The following is a 22111-nucleotide window of genomic DNA, read 5'->3' on the forward strand; positions in this document are numbered from 1 at the left end:
ATACTCTAATGAAGACGTTCTTTACGAATATGTGAAAACAATTTGCAGCAGACTTTTCAATTTTGAGATATGAACCTTTTAAATTGGGTAAAGTTGTTTTTGGCCCACACTGTACTATTACAGACATAAATTTGGTAGCACAGCAGAATGTAACAACGGTGTTTGTAACCACATTCAAACTGTGAAGGTGTGTATGTTTTGCCACATACCAATTCGTCGGTCGCAACACATAGTGGCGTACGTGAAGGACAAAATACGTTTCTGAGCGAAACGTTTTTGAAGGATATGCTACTAGTATCGGTGTCGATACTTCTCCACTGTTATCTATCAGTGGTCCTATTCCATTTGAAATTGAAGATAAGGTTCAAACTATTAAACTGTAATTTTAATAGTTAAAAAGGATTAATTATTATAGGGTAATAGCCAGCTCTAATTCTATACGCCATTATGGGAAACGGAAATTTTAGGAAATCACTCTACGCCACTTTGTGTTGCGACCGACGAATTGTGGAGCTTTCTTGCAACCGTGGAGCTTTAAAGTTGAAGATAACCTCAAAAATGGGGTCTCTGAGCCAAGGCTCCCGCTGGACGCAAATTCTTGCATCCAGACACAAAATTGTATTGCTGAACGCAATGTTCAACAAATTTCATCAACCCAGTCGGACGCAAGTTGATTCAAGTATAAGCTTACTCAATCTACTTTCCATGAAATAAAATAAATATTTTTATTATTTTCTAAACCTCCATTGTGCATATATGAATATTTTAGCAACATCGACCAATGGACCAATCAGCACACAAGTTATTGACCTTTCATATTTAACCACTCCCATTTTGCAACACTTCAGGGTCAACCAGTCAATGAAAATTTGTATGACAGCGAGACGTGTGAACAACTGTAAGCTTTCGCTCAAACACGATAGCAAAAATACAACTTTCTAAACTATCGTACATTGTCAGTAAGTTTGCATTCACGTAATTTGTTATTGACAATAATATTTACATAAATCTCTAAAATCTCATCAGGAAAATGGAAGGACTCAAAATAGTCAAATATTTGTATCAAACTGCGATGTAATGCAATGCAATATCGGCAATTGTATGGGAGCTTTGTAAAATTGTATTCCCTGAGTGTTGCCCAACACATCAACATGTACGGACGCACACAAATTTTGTGGGACGCGCATTTCCCGACCAGGTTTTACAGTTGTGCGTCCAATCGGACGCAGAGTTATTGAAGGCTAGCGGGATCCTTGCTCTGAGCCATAGAGGAGATTTGATGACCTCTATAGTATGGTGGTTGCTTTTAGATTTGTGTGAAAAAATCTCCCCAGTTGAAAAGTGGGGGTGCATCTCCCAGTTGGAATACACAATACACCTCCACATTTTCAGCATTTCCAAGAGGGAGAGGGGTTTGTGCATACACGTACACTGTTAGTAGAGCTCAGTGTGTGTTATCACCATAATGCACAATTGGTAGGCATATTTTATACCATTTTATGTGTTTTATAGATGTTATTCTTTAAAAAAATATTGTTGAATGTTTGTTTTTATCTTTGTAAATTTATCATGTAATTTGACCTTCGGGTCACCTTTTGATAATAAAATATGAATATGAAATATGAAAATATAAAATTCAACTGGAATAACTCCAGCAGTAAACTACTTTCCCTTACATGCCAGAATCCAGACTCTCCTATTGTTTCACTCGAGGTTCAGTAGTGACGTTAACGTTTTTTAGTGTTGCAAGCGTGCTGACAAACTGCATGCATGTATGCTCTTTGCGATTAACATTATGTGTGCGGTTCAATACTTCGGCCAGCTAAACACGCACATATACCTCACTACTGAACTTGAGGTGAACCAAATTGTAGTCTCTTTACTTTGACCAACCTCAATGAATTCACATCCAGGAGGGAAAAAATGGTGATGTTTAATATTGTGCTATGCCATACACACCTGAGACGAATATACCTTCTCAGATACACACAGGTGTAAGTACACTTGCCAGTAAATCACTGTTCACTATGGCCAAAGACACAGCATCATCAGTGAAGCAGCGCTATATAGACACAGACCCCTAATCAGCTTACATCTAGAAATACCCACCACACCCAGGATCACAACCTGACCATTCTTACCTTTTTCAGCACCATGGTCCCATCCATCTGCATAGAAAGGTTGCTAAAATGTAGCAGCATGTCATCTGAGGCAAGATTCTATGGAAAAACAAATAATAATAATTATGATAGGTGGTTAATGATCACATTAATGCAACAACTTGGGTTGAAATGCTTTTTAGCTATACAGTATTTGTGTACATCCATATAGGATGCACTTGCTGGCTGCTATATGTGTCTTTTTAATATTAAAGCTAGGAATCAATACCAGACTCAAGTGGAGGTCACTTCAACTCATCCCCAAGTCACAAGGTTTATTAGGAATACAGAAAACATTAAGTGCAGCTTCAAATAATGGAAGGCCTGCTGTTTATGACAATGCATAGATGCGTGTAAAACAGATGCCTCAGCGCCTTGATGTCAATGAGTACACTAGGACAAAAGCACTATATATAAGTTATAGCATTTCTACAACCACTCACATGTACTGCCTGCACCAGTACTGTGATAACCGACGGCATACTCGTAGAAATACTATAACTTATTATGAATTCTTGACGAGAAAACCTATCTACTTATTAGCACTATTTATATACAAAAGTTTACTTATGGGGCAACTCATTTTGTGTGTACATGCCAATTTCAAATGTTCCTATTTTAACTGAATACCATGGGTGAGAAATTATTCATTTTACATGAACAACAACAGCCTCATTTGTACGGTTTCAAACTTGTGATCATTTCATGTTCAGGTTTATTTTTTCCCAAAAGAGTGAACAAGACTATACTTTGTTCAAGCTTTAAGTATTGAAATGATTTGTTTTCCACTTCAACTCACATAAACGCACATCGGCCACACAAAATAAATTTTAACGTGCTGCTGTCAACTGCTGCATTCTTTATTAATCCATGATGTTATTAGTCTTGTCTATAACAGGATTTAACTACATATTTATTATAATACAGGATAATAAACTGATATGGGTTCCACTTATCCAATTGTTTTGATACAATCATAACTCTTTAGAGTTTTTCCCGCATAATTATAGTGGGAATATCAATTGAATGAACACAGCTTTCAACAGCTGTACTCGATCCAACCGTGATCATATATCGCATATTTCAAACTACAACGTGAACGCACAACCTTGGATACAATACTAACCAATCACAAGTGCATTGGCATGGTTGGATTCGCTTCAGCACAGTCTCCCACGCTGGCGTACATCGCGCAATGTACGCAAAAAAAGACGTCACGCTATGTCAGCCTGCGTCACGCTATTTCAGTTCCCTATGACGTCGACCTCTATTTTGAAAACACATGAACCCATCTTATAACAAAGGCTGAGTACCGCTGGTCATAAACTCACCTGCTGAACAACGTCATCTCCATAAATAGCTATAATGGCTAAACAGATAAATAAATGAAAGTAGTCTGTCTGATAGTGTGCCCAGCATGCCTCCCACATACGCAATGCATCAGGCTCATGGAATTCTCGTTTGAAGCATAGAAGGATCCATCTGTGGCAGAATAGAAGATCCATGGCATCTCCGAGATTTTCTAGATGGGCCCAAAACTCTGGCATCATTAACTTTAGAAGATTCCTTAGATAACCCTGGAAATAATAACAAAATCAAAATGTATTGACACACTGTGATATACAATCTTTGGTGTATGCAAGACATTTTGGTTATTTGGTAACAAAAATTTAAATATTTTATGTTGAGAAAAATTTAAAATGATACACGCCTTGTTTATTTTGCTTACTGGGAGCACTTCATGAACTTCCTTGTCATCAGCCGAGGTTGTTAGCTCTGATGTTTTCTTGGAAACAGCTACAGACCAACCTGATCAGATGACTGGGTGACGTCACCTAAGTTGGAAAATTCCTGCCGCTGGTGCCACTGGGTTTGATCAGGTTGTCAGGATTTGGTTCAACAACTACATGTAGTGTGATGTCATCTGATCAGGTTATTTTGATCTCTAGATGTTTCCAAGAAAACAGCGGAGCTAACAACATCGGCTGATGATGTAGAAGTTCCTCGAAAGCACTCCCGGTAAGCGAAATAAAAAGAAAACAGCGGAGCTAACAACATCGGCTGATGACGTAGAAGTTCCTCGAAAGCACTCCCAGTAAGCGAAATAAACAAGTAGTGTTGAAGTATTAATTTTAAATTATTCTCATTTTATAACCGCTACGTATGAACTGCAAGTTTATATTTTCTTATATTGCTTTGATCTACTGTTTATCTTTTTAAGTTTTTCATGTCAAAATATTCTTTATACAATCATCACCTTTTCAGAAGGATCCACATGATTTCACTAGCCCTAAAACAGACCTACCATAATTGTGCTGAATTACTGTTTCATTTGTAGTCAACTCAAGGTAAAGACTATAATTATGATAACAGATTATTCCAAGGGCTCTTACAATTGGGGGAAAGAAATCATTATAGTAGGGTACAGTTATGGGTAGCTTATCCTTTTCAGCTTACCAATTGTTTTTCCATGTCCTCATCTTTTGGTGAGCTAACAAAGAGTACTGACTGCATAAGGCCTACAAAACACCAGAATGCATTGGGTTCATCTTGTAACTCTGCTAGGAGTGGTGACAGTAGATCCGACATGCCTTGGCTGTAGCCCATCGATGGATTATAGACAGCGTAGTTCAATAAAATATTTCTAGACATCAGAAAAAGCAAATGAATATATTTAGCTCTAACTGTTCAAGTGGTTATTGCATGTAAAAAATTTGATACAGGTGTCTTATTTTGCCAAATATTGTTACAGGTTACAGTTTTTATGTAAATATTACCAATCCAAGTACAGCTTTCCACAAATTTCACTTAAGTTTCGATAGTGGTCACCTTACCCTAACCCGCCAGGGGCTTTTTGGCGACAGGAAGGGACAAAAGGAAGGAATAAAGAGAGAAAAGAAAGAAAGAAGTTGTTTTCTCAGGGTGGGATTCAAACCCGAGACCCCTCGCATGCCAAGCACGGGATCGGAGCGAAACCGTGCCTATATATCACTTAGGGGGATTGCGTCATCACACCACATGAGATGCACGCACAAACAGCGCATTTATCAAGTAGTATTTTGTAGTACTTGGTCCTGTTAGGGTTAAGATATAAAGAAACAAAGAGGAAAGAAATAAACCACTGGAAAAAATATCCAGACAAAATACTAAATCTTTTTTTTTCCTGTAAAAGTGTCTGCTTTTCTTTTTAGAGTACATCCCATTCCCCTTACACAGCCAGACTCCTCAGTATAACTTCAAAGGGTAAGGGGAGGGTGGCGTTTACCCATAGACCATTCACCAACAGGCAAAAGGTCCATGCTTGGTATGCTGTGAATACTCGCATATTCATGAGGGTCTATCATTTGATCTTACATTTCTAACAAATCATGTCAGCATTGCATGTCTTTGCATTATGCAATGGAACATTGAATGTAAAAAAAAGACTGAAAAAATATGCAGTATGTGCATAGCAGTTTCGTCTCTTGCACCTTATGGAACATTTGGTTAATGGGTGATGCTGGTGCTGGGACTGCTGGTGAATGGTCTGTATTATTCTATGAGTAAAGATGAGTTGACTTCTGACGTTAATGCCTGGCAGTATGTGCACGCATCATCACAATTTCCATTGTTTTTTGCCTGGCAGTATGCACGTGCATCATATTTTGTTCAGGGCTCATGTTTTTAAAACTCCTGCCACATCATAATAATGCTATTGAACAGTGTAGTGGTTGCATGGGGTTCACTCAAGCATATCGATATACCAGTCCCTTGTCTTTGTTGATAAACATTGAGGTTAACTCATCTATACCACTCCTCTCACTCAATGAGTCTATTTTACCTTCCCGGGTAAGAGATGAAGTAAGTATACAAAACTATGGTCCCGCTAGGGTTGCAGCCCTCAAACTTTTGATCACAAGTCAAAGCTCATAACACGAGGGTCCTTATTCTTCTCTATAACTACTTTGTCCCTACCTCATGTTGTCTATATGTGGATTGTTCTTCCCTTTGAGTACGGATGACTTCTATCAGTTCTGACTACATCCTTATCAACTGTACACTGCACATTGCGCCAAAACTCCTCATATTCCGCTTGCGCCATGGCTAGCCTAGAAAGATAAGCAAGAACATTGACAATATAATACTAGAAGCTCTGGTCATCCAATTTGATGAATATTCAGCACTTGTGGACATCCAATGCAATGAATATTCAATACCTGGTCATAAGCAAGATCAGACCTACCAAATGTGTAACAACCAGAAGTAACAAGAAATAGCACACACTGCTTGTGTGTAGGTAAGCACAAAAGAAATGGTCAAATTCTTTTGTGTATGCCTGTTGTGATTGTGCAAGTGTGACCTTGTATGCAGATACACTAAGATGCACACTGCAATTTCAGCTTTTCCACCTATATCTATATGAAGAAATCTATGTTTTTCCTAACATGAAACCTTAGAATTGATATTAAAACTTAAATGTCATTTAAGAAAATCATAATGACAGCATTTAAAATAAGAAATTTAATGAAATATAATGTAGGCCTATAATAATAAACATGTTAACCATGTTAACTATAGAAATCAAAGGGCATTACATGCTTTATCTATTGGTCCATTGTTAAATATCTCTCATTTTGAAAAATGGACTGATCTTTGTAAAAATGGTGTCAAAAATTATTGGAAAGAGCTATCTACTTTGTTTTTTCCGTACTTACTGCCAATTACATGTTCATTAGTGTGTAAAAGTTTTAAGAACAACAGTAGAAAAATACTGCAACTACAGGAGTTAATTTAAGCAGACACAAACCTTGTAATCACTGTTAAAGTCAGTCTTGAAAAGTGGACTGATCATGGAAATCATCTCCTCTGAGCTCCTGGAGCATTTTGTTTGTCATCCTAAAAATGTTTATTTTGAACTATATCATTTGTTCATTTCATACGATAGAGTTTTTGCCGATTTTTTTACACTTTTCACATCCAGGGGTGAGTTTAACAAACTTTCATTCACTTTCTTTGGAAACCATTACATAACATTACTCAACATCAAAAACATCATTCACAAAAAATGGATCTTTGCACAACTTAATCTTTGCCTCAGGGATATTGCTTAGAGTCTTAGCTTTTCTATGATACCCTATTTGTTAGGAATTATCTTCAAATTCTCTTAGAAAATTACAAATAAGTGAGGCTACATGAGCTCGGTTGTTACGCATTACAGGCCAATATGAGTGCCTCGTTAAGAAATTAAGTGCTAATTAAGCAGTTAATTAAGAACTTTATTTTTGTTTTTTTGGCTGAAATATGTAACCTAATATCTTATTCATAAAAAGAAACAATTAGATTGATGTTAATGATAGTTTAGACTGAATTCTACCAATTAAAAGATCAGTGGTGGGTACATAATGCAATTGGTAGGTCTAATCTTGCTTGTGACCACCTGCTCACATCTAATTTGATGATTATTCAGCATCTGTTAGGAGAAAAGAATAATATTTGCCAGCAAATCAAACTTGCTATTTTTGCACAGGATCAGTGGTGTAGCCAGGGGGAAGGGGTAGCTTCCCTCAGTGAGAAGTCTTGCCCCCCCCTGGTCCCACTGTAGGATGCTGTCCACTTTTTAGGGCTTTTTTGTACTTTTTTGCCCATTTTTGACCATTTTTATCAAATTACTCCCCCTTGAAAGTTGACATGCCCACTTCCCATCTGAAAAAGTTCTGGCTATACCACTTTACAGAATATAAGTATCTGGAGGTCATTTGTGGTCACCTGCATTCAGGGCATAAGGCCATAAAAAAAATTGTTATGTTGGCGTAACGGGCTGATCAAATATAGGGTAGTTTGGTAGGGATTTCTTCTTTTTTTTTTTTTTTAGGAACTGTTTTTGAACAAAACATTCCTATTAGTTTGTTAGAAGTACCCACCAGTATGAGTCTTAGATATAACACTCTTTGTACTTCTTCAAAACTGCATACCAGATGTCTGTATGAAAGGTACTGAATGGTTTACATTGGCTCGAACAATTGCATGACAGCAAGCCACCGCAAGTAAAATCGGCCCTCGCTGCATGGACTCTTTGCACAACATATCCGTGTTGGAATTTATCACACAGTTTCTGCGCAAAGTCTCAGACCAAAAACGTGTATTTCCACCCTTCTAATCGATTGGAATATTGTTTTTGAACCAGATTTATCAACCACTGAAACAGAATATCCGTCAGAGTAGCCGGGCCGCGGAGGCTGCCATGACGAACACTGGTTTGGTACCGGGTTGAGTAAGATTCCGTTTTTTCCGAGGAGCACCGACGAAAAAATTAAGGTTTTGCTTGTTTTAGGGTCGGTTGAACGTTTTTTATTTATTTTTTTGCAAAAAAAAAAAGTGTAGGGTCGGGCCTAATAATAGGGTCGCCCAGGTTACGCCAACATAACAATTTTTTTTGGGGGGGGCCTAACATATCATTCTGGAGAGGCATTGAGGGGGGAAATTTTGTATTATTTTTTTTGGGGGGGGGAGAGGAATATATATTTTCCAAAAAAAAAAGATTTTTTCCATTGATTTTTGATCAGTATCTATTTAGAGACACCCAAGTGCTGCTGCCACTGTTTGTATGCAAATTAACTGATGTGCAGAGGATGTATAAAGACATTCCCATAACCCAATGGAGTTTCTGACCTTGATATGTTTGGCTTTTGTACACATGTGGCACAGTTGACCATATCTTGCATTGGGAATGTGTGCAAATATCTGGTGTTTTCATCCTTTTATTTAACATTCAAAACATTGAGACTTTTTATGAATAAAATTAATGCAGTGGGCCATTGAGAATGTTTTCTATAAGAAAATCCAATTTAATGTGATAAGTCTCAACTATTAGCTCGTTGGCTGCAATTTTAAAATCACCATTTTGTGTGTGTGGTAATGGGGACTTTGCCTTTAAGATTAGGTTATATTGATCAAATTTCCCAATCATACTGCATTGTAGGAATGCCTTTAAGCCTCCTCTGACTGACGTGAATGACTAGACTAGTGATACATGCACATACAGTCGGTTCCATTTGAAATCCATACGCCCCCTATGGAAGACATGACCTTCATCTTCCACACATGGAGTGTAAATTTCAAATGGGGCTACCTGATGATGGATGATTCCATTCTAAATCTATTACCGTAAAAACTCGATAGTTAGCATAATATGTGCTTACTATCGAACGCTTTTGAAAACAGGAAAATGTACCAAAGTCTGTGCGCTTTACCAACTAAGCTAATAAGGTTGAGACACATAAATATGTGTATCAATGATTTGCTCAAAACCCTTTACACTTTTGTGGATGGAGCTCTTCATGTTTGCATGTTTTAAAAGCGCTCGATAGTAAGCACATATGCTAACTATCAAGTTTTTATGGTATTACCCCTACATGGGAGATTAAGGTCATGTCTTCCATAGGGAATGTATGGATTTCAACTGGAATAGCCCAATCATTGTTGTGACTCAAGATGAATATACTATGATCAGCTAGTAATAGGCGAGTATTATTCGGTTTTTGTTACTGCACACATCAATAAAATCCCAACTTACGCCTGCATAAATTTACAAAAGCATGCGTTAGTCAAGCAATACGCAAACTGCAGTCCGCATAGATGGTGCACCAAGCTGTTTGTACACAATTCTATTTCAATCCACGATGTTATGAGGCCCGCCGATTAAGAGCTGATCGGAGTATATTTGAAACAGGCACATACCTTGTTTGATTCAGGGCAGTATATTCTTCCCGCTTCTGTCCTTTCAGGGCATTCCTCTCATCCGTTGTTGAGTTGTAGGGGTAGTAATGAAGAAGGAATGGCCACACCTCCGCACGTAAATACTCATCAACACCACCAAAGAATATAGCCTGTTAGATTCAAAAATTAATATTGAAAGGTGAGTTTCAGGAGCATGTGGTGAACTTTTCTCTTAACCTGATATCGCCTATTTAAAACCTGATTCAGTGACATACAAAATTTCTTGCATAACTGTTCCACCAATAAAATCTTGCTTTTAAAAAAAAAAAATAAAACATTGAAAATTAAGCCTGTAAATAGTGATGATTATATCACTCATACATAAATTCTAGACAGTTCATTGGTTGATTACCATTTGCCATTTACCATCATGTGCTTTGCCGTAGTGTGCCTGCGCCAAGCCGTGCACTGACTCTTGGACTCGCCGATTTAGTTATGGGGTGGGTCCCAAAATGTGAAGTATATCACCGCAAAACATGGTGTTATGTTGATAAAAAAATGTATTTCCTACCTTAAATAGTATTTTAGTAATAGAATTTATGCATGAGTGATATAAAACAAATATTAACTGTCTTAAATTCATGTAATGGTCGAAATATAATCACTCGGTGAAAGATGTATTGTTCCATTCCACGAGCCGGAATATTTCGACCATCACACTCATAGACAGTTAATATTTGTATACTATCACATTGTGGACTGCTTATATTTGCATGTTGAACATTCAACAACCTGATATGTCTACAAATAAAGTAAAGGTAAACTTTTACCTTTACTTCATATTAAATGACAGAATTTGGCATATCTTTTCTGTGAAGTATAAACAAACAAAATTTAGCTATTATGTGGGTTGGTGCCACATCACTTTCGGTTGATGTGACTCATGGTTGAGTGAAAACAAGTCGTCGATTCAAACGTTGTTGTTGATGATTGCTGTCATTGGTGTTGTGTACATTTAAATCGCAAATAGTCAGTGGAATCAAACAAGTTCCTAAGTCTGCAGAGTGGAAATTACTTAATTGATTTACCGTTAATTATACTAACAAACTTAAAATTAAATTCCATGGCCAAGTATTGTTTTTTTCTGCAATTGAATTTCACTCCCAAGTTGGAGTGAACAACATCGCTATGTAGCCTACTTCACAACCGGTTTCTGTTAGCATGTTCGCAATTGAGCTTTGCGCAGTCTGGGCCACGGGACTAGAAATAGTCCGCATATCAGACCGACAGAATTGTCAAGATTTCATTGAGGGATTACACAGCTTTATTCTGCAAGCTGTATAATCCCCGTCTTCATACTCTCAAAATCATATCCGAAGCATTTCCCATCAAGTTAAAGTTTTCAGTATCTCTTGTATTATATCTTTAAATTCTAAAGTGTTTAAACTTGGGTTGATATATATCCTAGATTATGATGTTTATCAGGGCCTTCTGAGAGACCAGTACTTTTGTATTAAAGGAATTACCTGAATAAATAACGAATGAATGAAAAATATGCTCATCTATTTATATTGGCATATTAATTGGGCAATTCCAGTTTAAATCCATACACCCATTATGAAAGACATGACCTTAATCTCCCATACAGGTACATGTAGTGTAGATTTCACATGGAGTCACCCATTCAGGTAACCCCATTTGAAATTCACACTCCCTGCATGGAAGGTTATGGTCATGTCTTCCATAGGGGGTGTATGGACTTCAACTGGAATAGCCTATTCCACAGGGGTGTATGGATTTCAACTGGAATAGCCCATTCCCCAGGGGTGTATGGACTTCAATTGGAATAGCCCATTCCACAGAAGTGTATGGACTTCAATTGGAATAGCCCATTCCACAGGGGTGTATGGACTTCAATTGGAATAGCCCAATCCATAGGGGAGTCACCTATTCTGGTAATCCCATTTGAAATTCACACTCCCTCTTTGAAAGATTAAGGTCATCATGTCTTCCACAGGGGTGTATGGACTTCAACTGGAATAGCCCATTCCACAGGGGTGTATTGACATTAACTGGAATAGCCCATTGGCAATACCCACCTTCCTGAGTTGATAATCATCTTCAATCTGTCCTTTCTCATTCATATAAGACCAGAGCATCTCCTCCTCCAGCTCTCCATAGATACCCTCCTCCGGATGACATTCAGCCGGCTTAAGACTAGACTGCAGGATGTTGAACTTCCGGTAGAGCTGTTTTGCATCCTCGTCACCAGCTGCCTGCGAGAAAAACAAGGAGAGTCCGACTCCTCTCTGAACATGAGTTCCAACACAACGAATTTGAACAAAAAGACAAAAAAACAAAATGCATGCAAGCGATTAAATTGTTAATCATGCAACGAAGCAGGTAAAGAAATAAAAAAGCATGAACTCCAGAAAAATTTGTAATAACTTTGAACTACTTGCCTTGACGTAAGGCCCCCCCAAAAAGATGTTTGCTTGCCCTCAACCGACCGGCCCTATAAATTTTGGAAATCAGAAAAAGTGGGATTTTTTCTATTTACTGTACAAAAGAATACCGAACCCTATTTTTTGAAATTCCTGCAAAGTTTTTTTTTCTTTTCAAATTGTTGCATTCTGAAGATGTAAAAAAAATGTATTTTAGAACTTGTGTTCAACATTTTAGTTGTTTTGTAATGTTAGTTGAATCATTTTGACACCAAAATTGTCTGATTTTTTCCAATTTTGAGCCTTAATTAATACAAACAGTAGAGTTTGCTAGTAATAAAAAAAAAGAAAAAAGAAAGGAAAAAAAAAGAAATCCCGACCGACCGACCCAATTTTGAAAATTCATTTGAGGGCAAGCAAACAATTTTTTTTATTGGCCTAACTCTGGAATACCTTCTATCACTATGTTTTAGGATTATGGTTAGTGTTTGGGTTCAGGAAAAGGTTTTTTTCGATTTGTGTTAGGGTTTAGGATTAGGATTAGTGTTAGATTCCGTTTTAGGTTAGGATTAGGGATGGTCTAATCAACAACTTCATCCCCACTTTTTCTCAATCAATTTTGGTACCAGTGGAAGCCCATGTTTTTATTATTGACCCCATAAAATATCATGGACTGCATTAGTGCCACTTTGATCTATACAGGATTGAACCAAAATACAGAAATTATATCTGCTGTTTGAAAACAAGAAGATCTTACGAGCATAGTAAAAACAAAGCCCTTACAACCTTACTTTACATTCAACCAACAAACTGTATTCCATTTCTAATATTGGTGCTATTTTCATACTCACTGAGGAAGTTCAAAAATAAATGCAGCATTCTGTAATTTGTAACTAATTCTCTAGCACATGTATTTTGCATAATCAAGTTCACCTTTCTATCATATACATGTACATTCAGATTATAAGCCATGATTGGAATCAAAGAGTCATAAAAACAAGTCTTTCCCTCTGGCTGCTTTTGGGTGTGTAGTCATTGTAGACATTGTTTGCTCCATTGGCTGTAAAATTTGAGGTGGGGGAAAAGGGCATAACTTAAACCATTCTAGAGAATATTGTATAAAACCCAACTACATGAATGACTGACACACACTATAAGATTCCTATTGGGGCTGCCTGCACAGGTACACTGTCGTTGGCTGGTACTGTGCAGTACCAGGGGAGTACCAGTGTAGTACCAGTGCAGTTCCACCACTGGTGGATCCTGTGCAGTAGCAGTATAGCACAGAGAACTCTGTTCAGGTACTCTGTGTGTACTAGACAAGTACCTTGGCGATGGTGTACCTGTGCAAGCGGCCCAAATAGGAATCTTAGGGCGTGTTCACACTATGCCTGTTTTGCCCTGGGTCCCGGGTATAACCCAGGTTAGACCCGGGTTGATTATAAGTGTGAACAGGAAAAAACCTCAAAAAAATCAACCCGGGTCAATATTTTTCAACCTAGGAATGAGCAGGTTAAAACCGGGTCAAACCGGGTATGACCGGGTCAATTGTAGTGTGAACAGAAATTCACTGTTTGACCCGCATTACTAGAAGTATAAACACAACCATTATCATTCCCTTTCTATTGTTTCTGTCTGCACTGGGAAAAGAATGATTCAGTTCTTTGGCAATAAAATCAATAAACATCTATTCCTGAGATAAGAAAGTTATTCATGCAAACAAATTACTAGTATTATCGAATCAAGAAGTAACAATTATTTTTGTGAGTTTTTAACCCAAAACAGCTACAAGAAGTAACTAAACTCCTCAACGAAAGTTTGGAAAGTTTTTTCAAGCATCTGTTTCTCCAATTATTTGTGACATATTCATATCGTGTTGCATATCACTGGATAGCTACAATACTCCCCTTTACAATGACACACCATTGGAAACAACAACATTTTTTCACATTGCTGAGTACACGCCTTGTGAATGTAGTGGGGTCTCAAAATGAATGTGCCAAATTGACCATTATTCTGTGCTCAAACAAAGCTAGCCACTAACCTCAATAGCGGGTGGAAAAACCACAGGCAGCCACAATAGTCACTAGTCAGGCACTTTCTCCTCATGCTGCTCACCGACCTGGTTACACGTTACTGTGGGATGGAATTCCATTCTTCCACAATGATTCGTCGCAGGTCATTCAATGTGGTTGCCTATGGGCTTCTTTGGCACGCACAGCACGATCAAGCTGGTCCCACAAGTGTTCAATCGGGTTGATGTCTGGCCCCCGGGTCTGGCCTGATGGCAGGCCATTTTGACTCTACTCCCATATTCTGTAGGTAGTCGTTGACTACCGTGGCTATGTGGGGCGAGCGGTGTCATCTTGGAGGATTGCATTAGGTCCCAGATTGTAAAGTTATGGGATTGCAGCTTGCTGCACAGAATAATGGTCAATTTGGCAAATTCATTTTGAGACCCCACTACAATCACAAGGCATGTACTCAGCCGTGAAAAATGTTATTGTTTCAAATGGGGTGTCATTGTAAAGGGAGTATTGTAGCTATCCAGTGATATGCAACACGATATGAATATGTCACAAATAATTGGAGATACAGATGCTTGAAAAAACTTTCCAAACTTTTGTTGAGGAGTTTAGATAAGATTACATAAGGTGGAATTAGAAAATAAAATAAAAAATGAGCATAATTAGGCCGCGAGCCTGTTATTATACCAGTAATAGTCAATGACAGAATATGTACACGCCTGCATTTTTCCAGTAGGCTTTATAGCCAAAATAATCAACCCGGGTCAATTTTCTTCATGAGAGTGGTTATAGTGTGAACAGAATTTTTTTCAACCCGGGACCCGGGTACAACCCGGATTAACTCGGGTCCCGGGTAAATAATTTATAATGTGAACATGACCTTATAGTATAGTTTGAATGCAAAGCATAAAGAACCAGTCACCAATGGCAATGCAAAACCAAGTTTAACTATAACTAAGATAAGGCGATGAAAAACCATATTCTTAAGGCGGACGGGTAACTGGGTAGCCTTTTGAAAGAATTTTCAACAAGTCTTGAACGTCAAGGTTAAACATGTAGAAGAAATAATGTACCTCATTTAAACAGAAAATAATGCAAGCCTTGAATGGCAACACTGATTTTTTTGTTTCGTTTCTGATGATCCCAATATGTGATGCGATCAAGTAAAACCAGTTATTTTCCATTTAAAATCAATTTTGGCGTATTACGCTGTATTATAGTCAAATGAAGATTTAAACTATTTTATATTTCATTGGTCTCAATAGCATGAAAATAATATGAACTCTAACACAAAACCTGTTCTACTGACCCAGATTTTGCGGTTTTGGGTTTTTGGCTATATGCGTAAAATTAGCTGTTTTGGGGGTTAACAATATATTGCTTATAACTGAAGCGAGTGATACAAATCTGATATAATTTTCGCCAATTTTGGAAGGTTCGTCTGCACATAGAACAGGCTTTTTTGTTGTTCAGGCTTTTTGTTGTTGTTTAATTTCAATTTTGATGAAATTTGTAGCTTGTTGTTTTTGCGAAACGAAAACTTTGCATAACAAATGACTCATCTTGCTTGATCACATCACAATAAAAGGCCTATTCAGTGATTTGCTCATCCGAATGATAGTAAAAATCATCAAAATTCAGATTTTGGTACCTTTGTCATTGTCATAGATGTGCTAACATAGCCTGCGAGTGGTTCAGCCGAAAGCCGTGTATTTAAGACAAAATAAGACGTTTTAAAACAAATCTGTAATTTAGATACTGACAGTATCTAAATTAGGCTTCAACTTCGTCAGTACTGCTGTTTTCTTTGTTTTTTGCCAAATTTGTCATTTCAAAAATACCAAATGACAATTTGAATGAGTTATCCTTCAATTTTAAGCAATTTATAAACAATTTTAATTTTTTTACACTTGCGCTGGGATCACTGAATGGGTCTTTAAAGGAAAAGAGAATGCCACTGCCAGGAAAATGTCATGCTGTACATAAGCACCGGAGGAAAACGCGATTACGGTATTAAATTTTTTTTTTTAGTTACCCTATTATTTACTTGTTATGCAGGTTGGAAACCAGAGAAATACTGGAGAAACAATATGTACCAAGTGGTTTTTTTTCAGGCTAAATAAACTCATACATTTTAATTACTTCTATGCATTGCTGGCTGTTTAATAGAAGCAAAAGTAATTAAAACATACAGCTTTACGATTCAGAAAAAGAAACACTATTTTTTAGTGGTAGTACATTTCTCCAGTTTCCAACCTTGAATAATAAGAAATTTAGAGTCTACATGTTTCGCTTTTGTTTCAATTTTTTTTTTTTTTTGAAATTGAGGAGAATTTTTTTTGCTTCAAAAATTGCATTGGGCTATTCCATTTAAAATCCACATTCCCCCTGTGTAAGATTTTGGAAATATCAGCCACAGGGGGAGTATGAATTACAAATGGAATGAACACATTAGGCAGCTCCATTCAAATTTCATACACCCTATGAGAAAGATTCAATCCGAATCTTCCACAGAGGGAGAGTGAGTTTCAAATGGAGCTGCTATAATGTCAATTCCATTTTAAATTCATACTCCCCCTGTGGCAGATATTTTCAAAATCTTACACAGGGGTAGTGTGAATTTTAAATGGAATAGCCCATCTTCTAATATCCTACCTTTTTACTACTCTGTTTGATACAATATCTCCATTCCTCAAATACTTCCGCCAATTTATCCAACCCACCGTGATGAAAATGCAATATCTTGTACTGACTTTCCCTACTTGCGATCACAAGCTGACCACTGGTGAACGACGCATTGCTAAAAAACAACCGCAATGATCTCATCTCACTCAGATCCACTGAAAACACTCCGCACAGTTGATCTTTCGCAGATGGTCGGGCGACTTGCGACCACTGGGACTGGAATACAAAACGGAGTTCTCCGGGAAAGTGAAATTGTATGTTGCGTCTGGAGAGGTGACCGCAGCGGGAGTGGCGACAGAGTCCGGACTCGGACTGCCTTGGTTGTAGAGTGTCAGAAACGGATCAAAACTGGATGCGTCGCTGGGGCTGGAAGGAAGCGAGCCAAGGTCCGGATTGGAGGTCGTGGGAGTTGTCGAAGAGGAAGAGGAATGTGTTTGATCTTTGTCATCATCATTTGGTAGTTTAAGTCCTTCCGTATCATCGTTCTCTTGCTTATCTTTTTCCGCTAGACCCAGCGCAGATGGCCGCTCTAATGAATTTGTCTTCTCTTTGGCCTCCTCATCTATACTATCATGTTCTTTGGTTAACAACGCTGCTAATTGCGCATCCGTAGACACACCGTCACTATCCGATGATTTACTCACGTCGCTGTGCCTCCCCAGGCTATCATTGCTTGCAAATCGTAAGGGGCTAGAGCTGGAATGTGAAGGACTCGATTCATCGGTAACCTTAGGTGTACTCGCAGAATCGGACTGTTCTGAGATTATTGCACTTGCTTTACTGTCTTTATCAGTATCATTGACATTCCCTGATTGTTCTGTACTGTTTGATTCTGTTTCCACTTCACTATTCTCACATGAAGGACTCTTTGAACTGTTCGTTTCTTCCTTCTCCTCCTTAACAACTGCGCCCTCTTCTTTCAGACCATTTGATTTTACACCATTTGTTTCCTCAGTATCCCCTGGTACTTTAGCCTTATCTCCTTCACCAATTCCTGAATCTTGAAAGCTTTGAAGAGATCCAACAGGACTCTCTCTTCCAGCACTTGCTCTTGCCGATGTGGAACAATCCTGACTGAACGCCGTATCTCTACTCACAGTATCTTCATTTTGTTCCTCGCTATAACCTCTAAATCTTCCCCTGCTATCCCTATCTAAACATGGTGAGGAATCGGAAGATGATGATACCACTCGTCTCTTCGACGGACTCTTATTCAAGGATGAATTAGGTATCCATGTTAGCAACAATGACGACTGCAGAGTACCGTTACCTTGCGCTCGGATCGTTAGATATCCAGGATAATGCTCCACGTTGGTGGAGATGTTGGATGGCGGATGCACGCAAACATTATTTTTACAATAGATGATTTCGCCATCGGCGGGGGTGCTTTGTGCATGTATTCGGATCGGACAAGCCGAGGAAGTCGCTGAATTTTTTCAGGAATCCCGACATGTTGGACCAAGTATGTATTTCAGTCAAAGCATAATACTGCAGATTAAGTCCTCATCCCATTCTTGGAGACATGTATACATGTAAGCTATCTATCCATCTTGGTATATATTCTGTCAATAAATAAACAAACAAACAAACAAAAAATCAGTTTAAAAAAGGCTTCAATATATGACAAGATTTGTTGCAAAACCCCTTACATCCACAATTTTGAGAAAACTTCAAAAAGTCATCAAACAAAGTACTGATTTATGGTGTTTGCAACAAAAGCAGTTTTTGGTGGGATGTTTGGGTAGGATGAGCATCCCACCAAAAACTGCTTTTGTTGAAAACCCCCTTATATCAGTGATTTTTTTTGATGATTTTTCGATGTGTTCTCAAAATTGCTCAAGTGAATGTAAGGGACTTTGCAACAAAGCTCTTCATATGTACCTATCCACATTTGGCACACTTCTGCCAATTGATGGGATAAATAGTCATTACATTGATTAATCATGTACATGTAAAATAAAAATGAATCCGAGGTAAAAAAAAGGATATCAATGATTATGTTACAAGTGATACAAAAGTGATATTTTAGGTTTTACATAATTTGCCAAATTGGCATTAGAAGAATCATCTATGCATATGTACTACCTGTAATAAGTTTTAAGATAAAGAAACACTTTTCCTTGAAAGATCACAAAGGAGGAAAGTTATGATTCTACAGCAGTCAGAATATTAACAATTTATAACAAACAAGTTATTCCTTCAGCAAAGAATACCATCTCAGTCTATTTCTGACACCAACAATATATGGTTTCTCCACATTTAGACTCACCAAAAAGACATGATACATAGTCATACACAAAGCCAACCATCCTCAACAAAACCCTGATGATGTTTATTCCTAGAAATACTGATTCATTCTACATGTTAAATCTGAGCACTGCCGTCTTGTTGTGATTCAACATTGAATTGACTCATCCTTAACAAACACCTAAAATTAACAGCATGATACTTAACTACTTCAGTTACCATGGCAACATTATAATATGACCCAATTTTGTCAGACGATGTCTCATCACTTACTGAATCACAATAAGGAGTATCTATTGTCTTTGTTGTAAATTTCACATCATACTTAATGATAGTGCATAGAGAACGGAAGAACAAGTATAAGCTTCATTTTTAAAAGGATATCAAATATGCTTCAAATCAATCCTACACAAAGTTTCTATATATTGTGGCATTTGTACAAATTCAGGCAAAAAAGGGGTCTCTTTCATAGCTACATCTACATGTTCATGATATCTTTTAGATAAATCACAATTTTTTAACAATTCCAACTAAAAACAATCTCATCTGGAAGCGCTCCTTGTTTATCAATATCACCTATTTGTACATGATATTTCTCTCACGTACACATACCATCAGTACTGTAGCCCCGGTAACCTGTAATTTTTATCTTTCATGTCCTAAATTCAAGGTTGCCATTTGTTTTCAGCCCAATTTGTGAGTCAAATTACCAAAAAAGTCACGCAATTTTTCTCTAAACCATTTGTTTCTATGGGAAAGGAAATTACAGAGGCCAATGGTGAAAAGTTGTCCAATTTTGTTCTTAAAGGAAGTGTCCGGTAATCACAACATTAAGCCTTATATGTTATAAAAATAATTATCAAGCACGAATCACATGGTTTTATTTCAAACAAACTCATATTAACCATAAAACAAATAAAACAGCCATCTCTCAACACGCGATATTCAAAATTCCAGCGCACCGAAATTGTCTAGAGCAGTGACGTCCCAATAGTTCAATGAAGCCTGTCGACAAATGAGCACAAATAACCATGACATCACTGCTCTTAGAACATTTGGCGCTGGAATTTTGAATATCGCGTGTTGAGAGACGGCTGTTTTTATTAGTTTTTATGGTTAATATGGGTTTGATTGAAATAAAACCATGTGATTCCTGCTTGATAATTATTTTTCTAACATATAAGACCTAATGTTGTGATTGCCGGACACTTCCTTTAACTTTTGGATTCTATCACATGATCAGACAAGAAATGTAATTAGTCAAAGAGGACATCTCTTAAAAGTGACCCAATTGGGCTACAAAATAATGGATTTGTAACTCTGTGTATATGTATTCCAGACACCTGCTCACTATTATGGATACATACGATATTGATCATTCACATTCATTGTTTTTATGTGACAATAACTGTTCGTATTCAGCTGCGTAACTGTCAATTGCTATAATTACATCAATTGATAACCAAAAGTGCATTAGGAAACCTGTACAAATCAACTGTCACCTCTTTCACGTCTAGCCACTCTATTATCAATGTTTACAAATTTGGTGTATATAATTGCATCAATTGATAAAGCAACTATCAATATTTTTGCAGGCACAAAATGTTCACCATTTGAAAAGAACTACATTTGTACGTCATGAAATTTTTATGAAATTAACCCACCAGAGTCTGGTCCTAAGTCCAGAGACCTCAGAGAATTGATTGATGCCTACCCAAGACAAAGAAGATATGCAGTTCAAGAAGACACCTTCAAAGAGGCATTATAATGCAGTGCTCATCTGTATAAGGGTGAAATTAAGGCTCCGAATGTGACTGCGCTGGTGCTCTACCAATGAATTACTTCCATTTTCTTACAGGCAGTGGCGGCGCTACAGGGGCACACTTTTGAAGCAAAAACCCCAGAATCACACAAATTTCCATCTTTTGCGGCAATTTTATGCACAATTAGTTGATTTTGCCCCCTTGAAATTCACTTTGCCCCCGAATAAAATTCCTGGTGCCGCAACTGCTTACAGGCCTATTGGAAAAAGAAATATTTGCGAGCATGAACATTTCACAACTCTATGACCCTGTTCACATTAGAAAATTTTCTTCTTTCGACAAACCTCGAACGAAGATTAAAATTGCTTTTTTCCTAATGTGTACATACTTTTCTTCATTCGACGAAGATTAAAATTGCTTCGTTCAACGAAGCTAAAAAGGTTGTTTCGACGAAGGAATACTTTTGCAATGTGTACACTCGCTTTGTTCGACGAAGGAAAGTGATCATGTGACAAGTGACCCTCGCCGGCTGAAGTCTAAGGTCGTATGCATCTCAGCTGTCCCTTGCATGCTGTCTGAATTCATCTCGCACCGGATTATTTTAAACATTTTCCCCACTTATTCAATTAAAATTAGCTTGGAAAGTGTGTTTAGAGTCTTCTGCCACTGTTTAATTGAAGTAATTAACCATGGCCAATAACACATGGGGCAAAACGTGGACAGAGGAGAAATGTTTTCTTCAAAAGAAGAAATCCAAATGATAGCTTCGTTCGAGCTTCGTTAATTTTCATGAAATGTGTACAGTGCAATGTCTTCGTTCGATCTTCGTTCAGCGTAATGTGTATGCATGCTTAATTAGTTAATCAAGATTAACTTATCTTCATCGAATGAAGAAAATTTCTAATGTGAACAGGGTCTATTGTCACTAACAAAATTCTCAAAATTTCCATGTATGCAAACATTTCATGCTCTATTAGGGAAGCCTGTACAAATCAACTATTTTGTATCGTAATGTGCACTATCACTGTTGATGTTATGCTATATTTATTACAAATAATTACTGCTGATAAGGCAAAAAAAAAAAAAGGTTC

General features: G+C 37.6%; 1 protein-coding gene across 1 annotated transcript in view; it reads right to left on the minus strand.

Moving 5' to 3' along the window:
* The window catches only part of LOC140164924 (TBC1 domain family member 16-like), a 57854-nt gene that overhangs the window by 2406 nt on the left and 33337 nt on the right, over positions 1–22111 (minus strand). The window contains 10 exon segments of the mRNA XM_072188322.1: positions 2142–2219; positions 3491–3736; positions 4617–4803; positions 6114–6150; positions 6153–6247; positions 9876–10024; positions 11954–12163; positions 16981–17201; positions 17204–18407; positions 18409–18572. Of these exon segments, the coding sequence (XP_072044423.1) occupies positions 2142–2219; positions 3491–3736; positions 4617–4803; positions 6114–6150; positions 6153–6247; positions 9876–10024; positions 11954–12163; positions 16981–17201; positions 17204–18407; positions 18409–18462 (2481 nt within the window). The 5' untranslated portion in view covers positions 18463–18572.

Source organism: Amphiura filiformis, chromosome 11 (genome assembly GCF_039555335.1).
Source record: "Amphiura filiformis chromosome 11, Afil_fr2py, whole genome shotgun sequence".
NCBI lineage: Eukaryota > Metazoa > Echinodermata > Ophiuroidea > Amphilepidida > Amphiuridae > Amphiura > Amphiura filiformis.